The 15,483-nt window shown below is 37.6% G+C and overlaps 1 protein-coding gene across 1 annotated transcript in view; it reads right to left on the reverse strand.

Annotated features, from left to right (window-relative positions):
- ZC3H6 (zinc finger CCCH-type containing 6) overlaps positions 1 to 15,483 on the reverse strand; it is a 46,861-nt gene that overhangs the window by 9,908 nt on the left and 21,470 nt on the right. Inside the window, exons 2-5 of the mRNA XM_067292874.1 lie at positions 10,955 to 11,135; positions 8,790 to 8,912; positions 6,989 to 7,244; positions 3,296 to 3,417 (exon numbers count right to left, since the gene is read on the reverse strand). Of these exons, the coding sequence (XP_067148975.1) occupies positions 3,296 to 3,417; positions 6,989 to 7,244; positions 8,790 to 8,912; positions 10,955 to 11,135 (682 nt within the window). The remainder of the gene's footprint in view (positions 1 to 3,295; positions 3,418 to 6,988; positions 7,245 to 8,789; positions 8,913 to 10,954; positions 11,136 to 15,483) is intronic.

Below are 15,483 nucleotides of genomic sequence, written 5' to 3' on the forward strand. Positions count from 1 at the left end.
TATAGCATATTTAGTGCAGTAGTTACCCGAAACAGGATTAATTACACCACGATTTAAGTTCTTAATATTATTATACCCACACCTTAAAGTAAAGGCAAATACGCATACATTTTCTTAGCTGTTTTAACACTGGGTCTTATACTCTTTGATAAATGCAACCAAATCAGAAACTTCTTAAAATACAACAGGCACAAATTACCAAATGGAGAAAGTATCTAGCACTTCATTTTAAAATGCTCTGAAGCAGGACCAACTCATGGGCACGCAGTAAGTCAATGCCAGCCACTCCCTGATTAAAGGCTCCTCTGCATGCACGCTTTGGTAACTGTCCCTGTGGATGTCACCATCTCCATAGCTTTGATGTAAAATAAATAGTGTTCAGTTACATGGGAGCCCAAATACAGCATATTTCTGAGTGCTTTTTGGAATTCCACAGTGCTAACAGCTTGTGGTCCACAAAAACTCAGGTCTTAATCCTAACCAAGTAACTTGATAAACATGTTGATTAATGGCTGGCATTTTCGCCTTAAAGCCAAAGATCAGAAAGATGACACCTAGTCCCAGCATCCTTTACTCTGGTCTGAACACTCCCTCAGCATCCACCTTTCATTGCCCTTCTTGCCTCAAATTGAGAGTGGGCCACTACACTTGTGACACAACTGCTGCCTCATGTGATGAGTGGGAAGATTTTAGGCACATGCGTGAGAATGACAAGTCACCGATGCTTCTGGGAAGGAAGCAGGCAAACAAGACTGAACAGAAACTTAGGTGCTGCAGGTCTTGCTAGCATTGCTTTTGGTCCTGAGGAAATCCTGAATTGTCAACCTAGGTATGAAAGCTTAGGCTCCTGGCTATCTTTACAGCTCCTTCACATGTCCACCATGATCAAATCCCATGTTACACATATATCCATGTTACCACCAGGCATGTTGTGAAGTTCAAATTAATTTACTCTTTTTATTTTAATAAATCTGTAATTGAATAGATAGAAGCATTGCCTGTAGCAGAGTCAGAAGATGAACTCTGATCATCAGATTTCTGTATTTATCTTAACCACAAGGCCATATTTTGCCAATTCTTTCCCTCTACATGCTTCTCATGTAATTATCACATCCAGATTATCTTTGTTCTTTTTTCCCCCCACCAGAAGAAAAACAACTTGTTTGCTTATAACGTATGAAGCAAAGCAGAGAGGAAGCACAATTCAGTCATGATACACCATGTAAGATTAATCATATATCTGGTGAGGGCAAAGAATTCTTCACTCTTATGATTTGAGTCCTTTGTGGCATCTGCACTTAAACTAGAGAAACTGTTGTAAACTCATTTAACTAGAGACAGAAGCAGCCAAGCGCCTGACTATGTCAATCTCTACGTGGTTACTAAGCTTGCACTGCAAACGGGAGTTTGGTGAAGAGGAGTGAGCGAGCAGCCTGGTCAGAATGGCAGGGTGAGCAGCTTGTCTGGGACAGGTTTTGAGGGGCCTGGCTGAGCTAGTGAGGAAGTCAAGGAAGTAGATGGCCTTTAGTAAGCTGCTGTATGTGACATACAACAGAGGGTAGAAAAAAAATGTCTTATTTGCAACACTAGGTGGTTGCCTACTGCTATGATTATAGTGGGAAGTCAGGCTTTTCTGGATTTCTGGTTTTCACAAAAATCCAGAGGGAACTGACCTCTGAGTAGGAAATTCTGAAATGGAGTGGATGTGGTTCTCCAAAGTAATCACACTGTGAAACACAAGCCTCAGCACATCAAGTGTCTGGTCTCATTTTGCTCGGCAAATTAAACAATGTCATAAAACATTAACGCTAAGAATGATTAGCAGATTTGTGTACGTTGAGAAGCAAAATCTCCAAGCTAGAAATGCCACTCCTGGATCAGTCAAGATCCATTCTCTACTCTGAATACATCAAAACTGAGGAAATCTCAGTGCTACAGACAATGAAACTTTGAATCTACTTGATCCCTTTCAAGATTAACACAAATATCACATTAAAACAATCCCCTAGGTCTTCCTGGGAGCACTGTAAACCAATGATTCTCCCACTCTGCAAAGTGCTTGAAACAATGGCTTTAGGAAGGTTGAAATGCTCCAACTGTGTCATTCAGATCCCAGGGACTTAATTGTGCAGCTAAGGAATTTTGACATTTAACCCAACATACCAGGGAACTCAGCATCTGTGTTGCAGAATTCATTATTTTGCTGTAGCCAGGAGCCCAGCTTTTTGTTTTCTGTCTTCTAGCCCTGCTGGGACCTGCCTGCAGCTGCCTCTTCATCTCCACCCTTCCCCACAACTTGGGAGATTTAGCTGGATGACAGGGCATGTTCTACAGAAACAGGAAGGAGGAGTTCTATAAACTAGGCATCGTAACAGATCAAACAGCTTCCCTTTTCCCTACCACATACAGGGCAGGGAAAGGAAAATCTGATCCGGACCACCCAGAAGCCCCAGAAAGTTAGGCCGTCTGGAGAACACAGGAAAAAAAAATTAACATGGCTGAATTATACATTAACACATATTTTTAACGAGAAACCAGCCACGTGCATTCTTGAATGCAGGAGGGAGGAGAAGCACCAATGTCTTAAGAAGACATATAAACTAACGTTGCCTTAGAATCTTATCTCATCGTGGTATATAGATTTAGATATAGTTTTGCTTAAATAATTTTTTTGGCCATGGATGGATTTGATCTGTTAATCATCAGTTTTGTATTTTTTTCATTTATATAGCTTAAGTTTGATTGGAGTGACAAATTTATGAATACAGGTAGTGATTCTGAATGTTATGTTTTCTCTATATTCTGTGCAAAGAATTACGAAATGAAAACAAAGGTCATATATATTACCATTTCCACAGCCAAAGGTATGGAAAAAGAGGTAGAATTCTTCACGATTCAGATGAAAACAAGCAAAAGCTGTGAAAATAGCCATTTTCTTGGCCAACCCCCCCTAGCTGAACCAGTGGTAGCAAAATGTCATCTTTCAGAAACAAATTAAAATTCTGTTAATTTGATCGAAGTTAACATCCCTTTCAAAACCAAAGCTCATAAACCACTTTCTGCTAGTCTTTCATACTCATTTCCAAGAAAAACAAGAAAATGATGCATTAGTTTAAGTTATCAACTATACTTTTTACATAAAGTTCTGGAAAATTCTAGTAAGGGATTTAACTTTTCTAGAGAAGAAAACAAAAGGTGAAAAATACATACATATTTAAATACTCTTCTGTTAAAGCAAAATATCTGGTCATTTGCAAATAAATGCATTAGGAATTTAACTTTTAATTCCACATACCTCATGAAAGCCATCAGATCCTTTATTGCCCCCTCTTCCCCTTCCACGATCTTTACGCTTCAATTTCTTTTGCATTCCACGCCCTCGACCAACATGGTAATTATTACCCCTTTGAGAAATACCTGAAAAATGTAAAGAAACAGTTCAGATAACTAGTAAGAGGGAAGGTGGAGGATTACTTTCAGGGTCATCCTCTCTTTAAATGTCAGAAACTATAGAAGAATGGTTATCTATCCAAGTGACATCAAATACAGACAAATTTAACAGAAACAAAGTATTTCTTTCTGCAGTCTGAATTCCTAATGTTATCTTGAGTCACGAGTTGGCCAGTAAAACTACACCAGCCAATTATAATTCTGTGCAACTGCCTGCTCTTTGAAAAGCTCTTCAAATCACTCGCAGACTGGCAAACTGAATATATAATTTATCTTGTTTAAAGCAGCTTCTCACAATTGGAAGTGCAGATGTGATTTCTAATCAGCACACATATTTGAAATATTTTGAGGTGGTCATTTTCAAATAACGCTACATTTCAACTCTTAAATTTTTCAAGAAGACAACATCATGCTATTGCCTCTGCAATACCCAGGTCATTTGAAGAGTCCACACTGAAATAATTTATGGTCTGCAGAATGCAATGCTTGTGCACCCCCACTTCCCCAGGCAGTCTGTAGTTATCAGTGCAGGCAAGTATATTTTACAAAAACAATTCTCAAGTCTTGGAGGTTTTGAGTGCTCCTGCAAAGGACTATACATACTCAACCCTCCCTGCCCCAGGACATGAATGACAGAATTACAGCTGAACTGCACTACGCTATCAGGCCTACTGATGCCATAGTAAAGTTCATTCACAAGAAATCCACTAGATTACTGAGCCAAACTTTAACAATATTTTTCAAGATTATTTCCAAACCAGAAACATTTAAATATTGTTGAGTGAAAGGAAATGGTTTACTGAGGAAAAAAAATCTGCGTTACTTTTAGCCCTTTCTTCCCTTCAGAATATATTCCCCTCCTTCTCTCCCCAGTATTTCACTGGGGATTTTCTTCCCAAATAGCAGAAGCCTAGTTCCAATAAAGCAAGACATCCCTTACAGCCTCCCATCATAGATACCCAAGTTATATCATTCACAAATGTAACACTTTCATCTTATACCTAATTTGGCTTTTACGTGCACTCCTATCAAGGATGCAAAAATATTTTAAATAGAAGTGGTTTAACAACCATCCGTAAGTTTTCTCCAGTCGTTATCAAGCAAGAAAGATTTAAGAAGGAAATAAAAAAGACATTTAAAAAACAGTCAGATGCAAACTTTTAGCTGGAGAGTGAAAAGAAGAAACAGAAGGTATTGATGTAGCTGTAGTAGAAAACGTACAAGCAGGAGCACAGGGTTAGAAAGCATGCAAAATCAACAAGCTGTTTTCTATTCCCTGAGCATCAAACTGTACATTGCTGTCATGCCAGGATGGAGGAGGTTAGCTACTCTCTCTGCTAAGCATGACATGATTAATAAGTCACCTTAGGACAAGCGATCCTTTGGTTTCCTCTGGGCCAGAAAGCCTGCCACTGCAAATACAGGTAACCTGTGGCAATTAACTAGCCTTATCTTGGTGCTAAACTGAACAAATGCTTTTGGAATCCAGTAACGACACAGATTTGCCACAGTGAAGGAGAAGCTGTGGATCCCATCTCAAAATGAGAAGAACATCGGGTCATATGAACAACATGACTGCACAGGAGACATGATAGAGGGTAGGCTTTTCTTCTGCTTGGTACCAGTGTGTCCTAATTAATGCAACCTTTCCTCAGACACTTTGTTAGCTGAACACCATTTTGGGCTCATCTATCCTTGCTTAACAGTTTGTATTTGGGCAACAGCTATCTTGAATTCACAGCACTAACTCAGTGCCCCCAGGTAAGAAATGGAAAGGAAACCACTGTAATTACTAGGCACTCAACCCTGCCCCTCCCCATCCATTTAGGAAGTGACCTCCTTTTTGGTTTTTGTTTCTTAATGAATGCTTTGTTACTAAAGACAACTGATTAAGATTTTTCTGTTCACTCAGGATCTCATTGAACCCTCTTGTAATCCCGCTGGGTGTTATGTCTCATAGTGAACGTAACATTGTCTAAGGCAATCTTGGATTGCTTAGCCCTTTTAACAGTTACTCTCCTAAATTAGAGCAAGGTCAAAGGTTCTTGACTGACTCTCTTTGCTTTCCTGATGCTGTCACTGTCATTGCTCAAATACATGCATTTTTGAAACTGCTTATTCTGCTGTGACCATAAAGAGGCATTCTCTTCTCTCAGTCAGTACTTTTCTTCATATTTGCTTCCTAACTCACCTCTATTAAAAAAAAAAAAAAAATCCATCTTCTCTCACCCCAAATTAAAGACAAACATTAGCAAAGGTCACAAATCAGAAAAAAAAAATAAATCACCCTCTCATTTCTAGATAGAATGCATAATTTGCTTTTTCACTCAGAAATGTTGCACATCATGTTCAGATAAACTTTGCCCCTTGCGGAAACAGGAATACTGATTTTGCTACAGTTTGGTTACTTTCTGAACACTGAATTAACCAGTACAATTGGCACCTAGGCATATATATCCTGTTGCATTATCACAACATGCAAGAAAGCTGAGACTGTAACCTAAGAAATATGGCAAAAGAGCTTTGAATACTGAAGCATTTAATGGCAACTGTTTGGAAGCTTCATCTGCTCCAAGTGGGTAATTATCCAGCTATGAGCAAGTGAGCAGTCATGGTCTCAACTAAAAACTCTGGGACAGAGCATCTCCTCTCACATCAATTTAAAAACAAAGAGCCAGTTAGAAATTTCTGCTGCCACTGCATCTGCTACAGGTGAGAGTCACCCCGCCACAGCAAGGCTGATTCTATTGACAATGCCTTGACTTCATCTCAGATGACTTGCAGACAGAGATCCTTATGCAATTTTATCAGGAAGCACCTGGAAAATCATTTCTGTCTCACTTAAAAAGATTCTGCTAATCTTTTGCCAATTTATTTTTTTCTGAGCCAAAACAGAACACAACAAATCATTGTGGTAGTAAAGGAAGAGAGCTTATCTTCTTCACATACGGCATCAGCAAGTCACTATAAAGCAGTTACACAACTAAGACTTTATTCTTTGGTAGGTTTTTTTTTTTTAAACACGTATTCATTAGAGAACACTTGACCTTCTTCCTCAATATATACAGTGTGAACGTACGATTTTATTCCCTACTGATGAACAGCATATCACTCAGTGATGGGAGACTGCTAGCTCATAGCTCACCCCTGGCAGCTTTCTTCATTCAGCTGTCAACACAAAGATCCCCAAATGATGCATGACAGAACTGCTACCATCTCCCATTACTGCAGCTCCTTACTGAAGCTGGATACATTGAGGGGAGAGATCCAAGGAAGAGGAAAAAGGAAAAGTGAAGTGGCTAGAAGCCAACTAATGGCACAAAAGTTACAGTGAGAAACATACTCTATTACAGATGAAATGTCACCAGGCAAAAGTAAAAAAAATAAAAAATAAAAAACCCCCGAACACCAAAGCATGCAAGTGCACTGAAATATTGCATATTGCATGCTGTAATTGTTTTAACACCTTTTTTCCATCTTTATAATTGTATGACCCCATTCTGACACATAACAGGTTTAACAAATCCAACTATCTTACCTTTTTGGATCCCTTTCATCCCTTGTTTTTTCACTGGTTCTTTAGGAAATGGAGGTCCTAAATCAGGGTTGGAAGTCTCTTTAGATTGCCTGTATTGTTTGAGCTGATCAGCAAAATCTTCATCCTTTTCTTCCTCGTTATAATTACCAAAGTTTTCATCACTATAATGACCATATTCATCATACTCCTTGCTTTTTACATTTTTTTTATGTTGCATTTTCTGTGAAGTCATGTAATTTCCTGACAAGTGTCCATGCTGTATAAAAGGAATTGTATTGTTCAGAAGCAATTCAATATTTCAAACATCATCCCTCCCATACTCCTCTGCAAAACCAGTTATTTTTATGTTGTTTCATTGTCATGCTGTCTCCTGGATCTGTGCAGACAAGCATCACTATTATCCAGGGAAAATCAGTTATTCAGTAAAAATTAGTATTTTTATTTTGAATGGATCAAAATAGGAAAAAACATCAGAAAGAAAAGCATCAGCATTTATACTCCAGAAAACTTTTCAGAGAGGTCAACAAAACATTTTAATGTGTGCAAATCTACACACTCTAAGCACTGCCTCTTTACAGATCTGAAGCTTTTTAAAAACAAAGAGTAGGTAATATAGCATGAGTAAAAACATAAAAAGTATTGCTTAGAGCATGTTCAGGTCACAGAAAAATATTATGTATTTAGATGCCTCAGAAATGTGCTTACAACACATATATAAGACATTAAACAAGGATACTTGTATATTTAGAAAAAATACACTACTTTGTCATATTAGGCGACATAAAATGCAAACACCTTTTAAATGCATGACTTCCATACTTATTTCTGAGGCTTTGTACTGATACTACATGTCAGCAAGATTCTTTTATGCTTGTTTTGCAAGAATTTGAGAAATTACTTGGCATCTCTCAAGAAGCAAGGCAGATTAACCTGTGGAGTCTTTGCAGTATACAATGTCCAACAGTTTGAAGAGTAACCACCAAAGTTAGGATTAAAAGAAGAATCAAATGTTTACATTAATAACAGAGTTATTATTTAGTAACAGCAGGCATAATTAAAATTTAACTTCTTAAGCCATATGAATGGCTAATAAAAACTATGACTAAATAAATTTTTTTACTTCATGAGAATCTTGGACATGCATGATGCAATCTGTTCCATCTCTACCAGTCAGAATGAAATATTTGTTATGGCCACGGCTAAGCCAGCACTGTCCCTTCTCCAGTTTCTGCAGACAGGATCTTCACTTTCTAATAGGTTAGGCTGGCTTAAAGGTTTTTGGAATGGTTTCAATCTAAAAGAAAAGTCTCCTCTCCGCTGAAGTAATGAAATTTCGTAACGCCTCTAGCTACTGTCTCTTGCTTCTAGTCACCCCATCTCAGCTTTAGAAAATAGCACTCAGTTTTGCCCAGGGGTCTCACGAGGGCTACCTAGCAGCATGAACTGAGAAAAGCCAGGACAAATTAAGTTATTAGAAAGCAAAATCAACTCCAGATTTTTAAAGGTGGCTTTCTGAGAGCTGTTTTCTCTTAGTACAGCCTAAATCCGGTATAGGTAATAATAAAAACAGCTCAACTGCTACCCAATAGAGAAAAATACAGTGTCTCACTTGTTTATACCACTGACATTCACGCCACATTTGGAAATCTACTCAAAGGAGACAAGAACTGTATGCTTTTTCTGAAATCTGTGAGAATGGGCACAATGATCAGGGCAGCCTTCACAAACAGTATTATCTAGATTTACTTTTTTAAAATTGCAACTAAATAAAGACCTGAGAAATCAGTTTTAAAAGTATTACCTGAGTGAATGAAGAATCATAATCTCTGTATGAACTACTACTCTTTTTATGTGGTCTTTCTGTACGTTCAATATCAGAGTCATGGCTGTAGTCTGAACTGTCATCACTGGAAGGGGAGTTATGCTGAAAAAAAAAAGAAAAATCTCTCAAATACTGTTAAGCAATGCACTATGTAACTGGTCTACTGTGTATGAAATTAAAGGAAGCATTAGCCCACGATATGAAGATATTTTCTTAACTCCCACAAACCTCTGCTTCTAAGGGAAGCCAAAGAAAGTGCATTCTTTGATCATTCTGATCAAAGATGCCATCCAATGAGGCTTTTAGAATGGAAATATTGAGGGCTATCGCCGCATGTGTTTTCTCTGGGTTGTAACAGCTTCCTGTGGGTCCCTCTGAGCCCTACTGCTTTGCAACATAGCAAGGATGCTGCTGAAAGACTAACAGATCTGGGAGATGGCTAGAAACTTGCATATGACCATGGACCAGATCATTTTCTGCCAGGCAGGGGGAAGGTCTATACCTTATTTAGACTACTGAGGAAATCACTTGTTGCTACAAACAGCCTCCCAAAAGACGTTTGGACCTCCAAAATAAAAAAGGACCTCCAGAAACATCAGGTTTTCAATCCTCTACAATAGCTTTGCTGCTACTTGCTGTTCTGATAGCCCCTTGGTATTCTCTGTACACAGTATGCACCACTACTTCAGGCCACAGGCACACTATTTCTTCAAAATACTTATTTTCAGTTATTTTGGCATATTGCTGTGACTTCCTTAATAAACAATTACAAAAATAGTTCTTTGAACAATTTAAGACAACTAAACCTGAACAGGGTTTTATAAAACAGCAACTAATGGCAAAATGTATATACGTTACTTTTTCTAATATTTCGTAACATATTTTTGTTCCAAAACCAAAAAAACTTGCATCTCTAAAAAAAAATACATGTAAATTCCTGGAGTCAATTTATTCTGTTAAAGAAGCAGTTTTATAAATGTAAATTGCAGTGGGCCACTTGTATTGGAAAATATGACCGTGCTACTGTCGACGAGATAACACCAAGAGTGCCATTTAGTCCAACTCTTTTCTAAAAATATTTCAAAACTATTTTCTCACATTAAGCCTTTCTCCCTGAGTCCCTGTTATTTTTTCCTGCATTACAATCATATTAATGTTCTATTTAGATGCATTGTTTTGCAAAAAATTTGAGAGAAAACCAACTGCAAACAAACAAATTCTAATTTTTTGCCCCCCCTTCTCAAGACTATACCAGAATAGTATAGTTCCATGATTTTTAGAAAATGACAATTAAGTTTAATTTTCTTGATAAAAAATTTTGTGAATCTCTTGCATTTTTTTAAACTCAATTAAAACATAATTATACACATTATCTTAATGATATGTTTTCTGAAGAGTTCACTTAGCTGATATGAATTCTTTTCTCTCCATGAATACGATAATTAGCAGCACAAGTGAACATAAGAAATTTACATCATGCTTCCTGTTCTAAAATTTTCTCACTCTTAATGGTTCAGCTACCATTCCTGTTGTTAGTGGCCAGTGCCATTAAGTTACACTGCTGTTTAAGGTTTAAAGAATTTAACAAGCGGTTTAACACTTTGGCCTTTTATGTCAGAACTACCACAGGGACTGACAATGGCAAAGGGTGAAATGCTCGTAAATGTCAATATTTTGTAAACTATTTTTAAATGAAACACTGAAGAAAATAGTTATGCAATAAAGATGCATATCACAAATAACACCCACAATGTGACTTTTTTTCCTTTAAATACAAACAGATGAAAACAAAGTTATGAAAATGCATCTAAACAAAGCTAACAAGTTTCTAAACTATAATTTACAATATGCTACAGCTGTATGACTTAATGATTTACTATCTCTTACCCTATACAAATCATCACTGAAATGAGTGAATATGCACTTACGTTTATCAAAAGTCTATTTAGCCAAGTACTTTAGTACTGAAATGCCTTGACAAGATAGGACTATCAAAAATAGCACTCAGTGACCAAAGACCGTGTAAGTAGTGCTAAAAACCATTTTTTAGGCTTCTTGTCTGATTTCCTGGATAAGGAAAATATAAACCTGGAAACCTGGCATTCAAATAAGCACCTCCAATATTTTGGTTTGCATTTCCTAACCTTATGCTTATCCCGTCTTCTCCTTTTTGACTTTTTCTTTTCTTTTTCTTTTTTGCGTTTCTTCCGTGATTTTCTATGCCCCTTGTCATTTTTCTGTTTATCTTCACCTTTTGTACCATGTTCTTTAACATCTTCAAATCCTGCATCATCTATTTCACCATCTTCTAGCTCTCCGTCTTCTCTGCAGGAGGAAAAATAAAAAGTACGTAACATTATCCATCTCATCCATCCAACAGCATAATAAAACAAAAACACTACATATTTCTTTCCTCAAGTTGCATTTTTATATATTTGTGTAGATATTTTAACACATGTAACACCCCCAAAACTACTAGAATTTCAGGATTTTCTTTTAAAGAAAAATGGAATGCAAGTCATTACATGGCCTTAAATTGTATTGCATTATCAAAAATAGCTTAAAAACTATGTTTTCGAGGTTTTTGTTTTTTAGTATTTTTTTTTTTTACTTCTGGGAACAAAGGCCATGTCTTCTTACAGTTCTCTCCAATCTGATTACAAATACAGCTTCAATATATAGCACAGAGCTGCCCTTAAATGTATTTCACACTGAAGAGCTGGTTTAACCATTTCTAGAAATACTTCTATTTAATGCTTTCACTTACTCAAGAAACACACAATTTGGTTTAGTCTACAAAAACTGGAGTCACACTTCTACCAGAGTCAAGGATAACCAGTGCTACTACATGCCTTTATGTTGTTGTATTTGCAGAATAGATATGGTCAAAATTAAAGGCAAGTAAAACTGTCTGCAAACTGTACATTTACGAGTAGAATAATGAAAAGAAGCAGTTGGGCACTGCGGGGGAAACATCACATAGTACCATGAATATGTTTTCTTCTATGCACCAGATCCTGGAAGTAAAGATGGATCTGTAGCAATAAAAACTGCAAAACTCTTGCTTTCATGAGCAAGAAAAAGGGACTGCTTCAGAAATAAGCCTTGCAGCATTCTCCTATCTAAAATCACCAGCTCTGAAAAGAGGCTGGATTTAACAGTCCTAGGTAAAGCAGGATGAACAGCAACTAATATCATCCCTTTTACTGTTTTATCTGTAACACAGTACCTTATCCTTGTTCTGCTTAGGTTAAACAGGGATCCTTACAGTGATCTAAATAAACTTGGGCTTTATAGGCAACCTCTGCCACTGCTTGGTATTTCCAGTTAGCAGATTTTAATGCGCCCTTGCTTTGCCATGACAATTGATATGTTGATTATGTAACTAATGTGTAATATGCAATATGTTATTGTGCTTACTGGAAATCTGAAATTGAGCTGGAAGGGAAAAAAAATACATAAAATCTAGGGGATAATGAACAATGTTATGAGCAATTCCAAAAAGCAGATTTAATTTGCAGAGTAAGTTGATTCTGTAAAAACAAAAAAATTATTAGCAGTAGTTGACAGCAAAAGACTATTAACATTTGCACTTCATTTGCTGGACTCGAAAAACTCACAGAGGACAGACATTTGATGATGCTATTCTATCTGAAGCTGCCCAGGTTTTTCCTTTTTAAAATTCACAACACTGAATTCTGGGGTGGGGGGTTGGGGGGGGCTATACATCACAAAGTAGAAATATTTCATCAATAAATACTGCAAATGAAGCAATGTGCATATGAACATAACTTCTGAATATGAATGCTAACTGGCTCAAAAGGCTTTAAAAATTGGAGTGACATGAAAGGATAATTCAAAAAATAAATATTAATACAAATGTAACACTTCTAAGAACTTGTAGAGTAAATAACAGAAAAGTTTGTGCTCATCTCTGTCAGTACAGAAAAACAGTTTCCATGATTATATGAGCCTCTAAGTAACATTCTGTCTACTGATCAAAACAATAATAACCCTGAAAATATTTTGCCATGAAAGCAACATTTCCAAGAAAACACCAGATATCTTATTTCTAACCCCTATTTCAGGCATTCTGCTGCACCAATTTTTTCTGAAACAATCACAACTCCTTTTCCACTATTTGGTATTTGCTCGGTTTTGGCTGTTGAAGAATGCACTACTTTCAAACTTATACAAAGCCAATTATATAACTATTTTTACACTACTTTCCACTACTTCAGGAATTCAGCCTCTGTGGACACCACAGAACCTTACAGAAACTCAATCCTGCACTTTCACATGGAGAGTGCTAGAAGATGCCATTAGTCCTGTGGAGTCTGAAACCACCACTGTATAAAAGTACCAGATTCACCAGATATTAACAGAAAAGCTGCCAGATGGGGGCAGCAGGGAGGTAAGGCCATATATAGTAGAAAACTACATGAAAGATCAAAGTATGAAACTGAAGGTTTCTTTTTGAATCACTGAAAACTGGTAAAAGTCAGAATCCTCATTTATTAGTAAACGAACATCAGAAATCTTGAAAAGGATACTACCAGCAGCACCATCCACAAGACAACACCAACAGCAAAAACAACACTTGAAACAGTGAAAATAATAGATGAAAATAAATCAAAGTTTTTTAAACTTGTACTTCTCACTGTGGAGGACTACTAAAGCTATTCTCAAGTTTCACATACTATTCTTGTCTGCTCTTGGGTCCCTCCTTCTCCCTACCACCAACACATACAGTATTGTCATTGCCTTATGTTCTGATTCTAGAGTACTGTTTCTCATTCTTTAAATAAAATAACTGTACAGGCATACCTCTGCGATATTGCGAGTTTGGTTCCAGATCACTGCAATAAAGCGAATATCGCAATAAAGTCACATGAATTTTTTGGTTTTCCAGTGCATATAAAAGTTATGTTTACACTAGGCTGTAGTCTATTAAGTGTGCAATAGCATTATGTCTAAAAAAAAAAGTACATACATTAAAAAAATACTCTACTGCTAACAAATGCTAACCATCATCTGGGCCTTCAGCGAGTTGTAATCTCTTTGCTGATGGAGGGTCTTGCCTCAATGTTGATGGCTGCTGACTGATCAGGGTGGTGGCTGCTGAAGGTTGGGGTGGCTGGGGCAATTTCTTAAAATAAGACAGCAATGTCTTATTTTGCTGCATCAATTGACTCTTCCTTTCACGAAGGATTTCTCTGTAGCATGTGATGCTGTTTGATAGCATTTTACCACAATAGAACTTCTTTCAAAACTGGAGTCAGTCCTCTCAAACCCTGCTGCTGCTTTATCAACTAAGTTTATGTCATACTCTAAATCCTTTGTTGTCATTTCAACAATGTTCACAGCATCTTTCCCAGGAGTAGATTCCATCTCAAGATACCACTTTCTCTGCTCATCCATAAGAAGCAACTCCTCATCCGTTAAAGTTTTATCACGAGATTGCAGCAAGTCAGTCACATCTTCAGGCTCTGCTTCTAACTCTGGTTCTCTTGCTGTTTCCACCATATCTGCAGTTACTTCCTCCACGGAAGTCTTGAACCCCTCAAAGTCATCCATGAGGGTTGGAATCAACTTCTTCCAAACTCCTGTGACTGTTGATATTTTGACCTCCTCCCGTGAATCATGAATGTTCTTAATGGCATCTAGAATCCTTTCCAGAAGGTTTTCAATTTACTTTGCCCGGAGCCATCAGAGGAATCGCTATCTATGGCAGCTATAGCCTTACGAAATGTGTTTCTTAAATAATAAGACAACTTGAAAGTTGAAATTACTCCTTGATCCATGGGCTGCAGAATGGATGTTGCGTTAGCAGGCATGAAAACAACATTAATCTCATTGTACATCTCCATCAGAGCTCTTGGGTGACCAAGTGCATTGTCAATGAGCAGTAACATTTTGAAAGGAATCTCTTTTTCTGAGCAGTAGGTCTCAACAGTGGGCTTAAAATATTCAGTAAAGCATGTTGTAAACAGATGTGCTGTCATCCAGGCTTTGTTGTTCCATTTACAGAGCACAGGCAGAGTAGATTTAGCGTAATTCTTAAGGGCCCTAGGATTTTGGGAATGGTAAATGAGCCTTGCCTTCAACTTAAAGTCACCAGCTGTATTAGCCCCTAACAAGAGAGTCAGCCTGTCCTTTGAAGCTTTGGAGCCAGGCATTGACTTCTCCTTTCTAGCTATGAAAGTCCTAGAGGGCATCTTCTTCCAACATAAGGCTGTTTTGTCTTGAACACTGAACATCTGTTGTTTAGTGTAGCCACCTTCATCAATTCTCTTAGCTAGATCTTCTGGATAACTTGCTGCAGCTTCTACATCAGCACTTGCTGCTTCACCTTGCGCTTTTATGGTATGGAGATGGCTTCTTTCCTTAAACCTCATGAACCAACCTCTGCTAGCTTCAAACTTCTCTTCTGCAGCTTCCTCACCTCTCTCAGCCTTCATAGAATTGAAGAGAGTTCGGGCCTTGCTCTGGATTCGGCTTTGGCTTAAGGGAATGCTGTGGCTGGTTTGATCTTCTATCCAGACCACTACAACTTTCTCCATATCAGCAATAAGGCTGTTTTGCTTTCTTATCATTCATGTGTTCACTGGAGTAGCACTCTGACTTTCCTTCAGGACCTTTTCCTTTGCCTTCACAACTTGGCGAACTGTTT

The sequence above is a fragment of the Apteryx mantelli genome, chromosome 3 (assembly GCF_036417845.1).
Source record: "Apteryx mantelli isolate bAptMan1 chromosome 3, bAptMan1.hap1, whole genome shotgun sequence".
Taxonomy (NCBI): Eukaryota; Metazoa; Chordata; class Aves; order Apterygiformes; family Apterygidae; genus Apteryx; species Apteryx mantelli.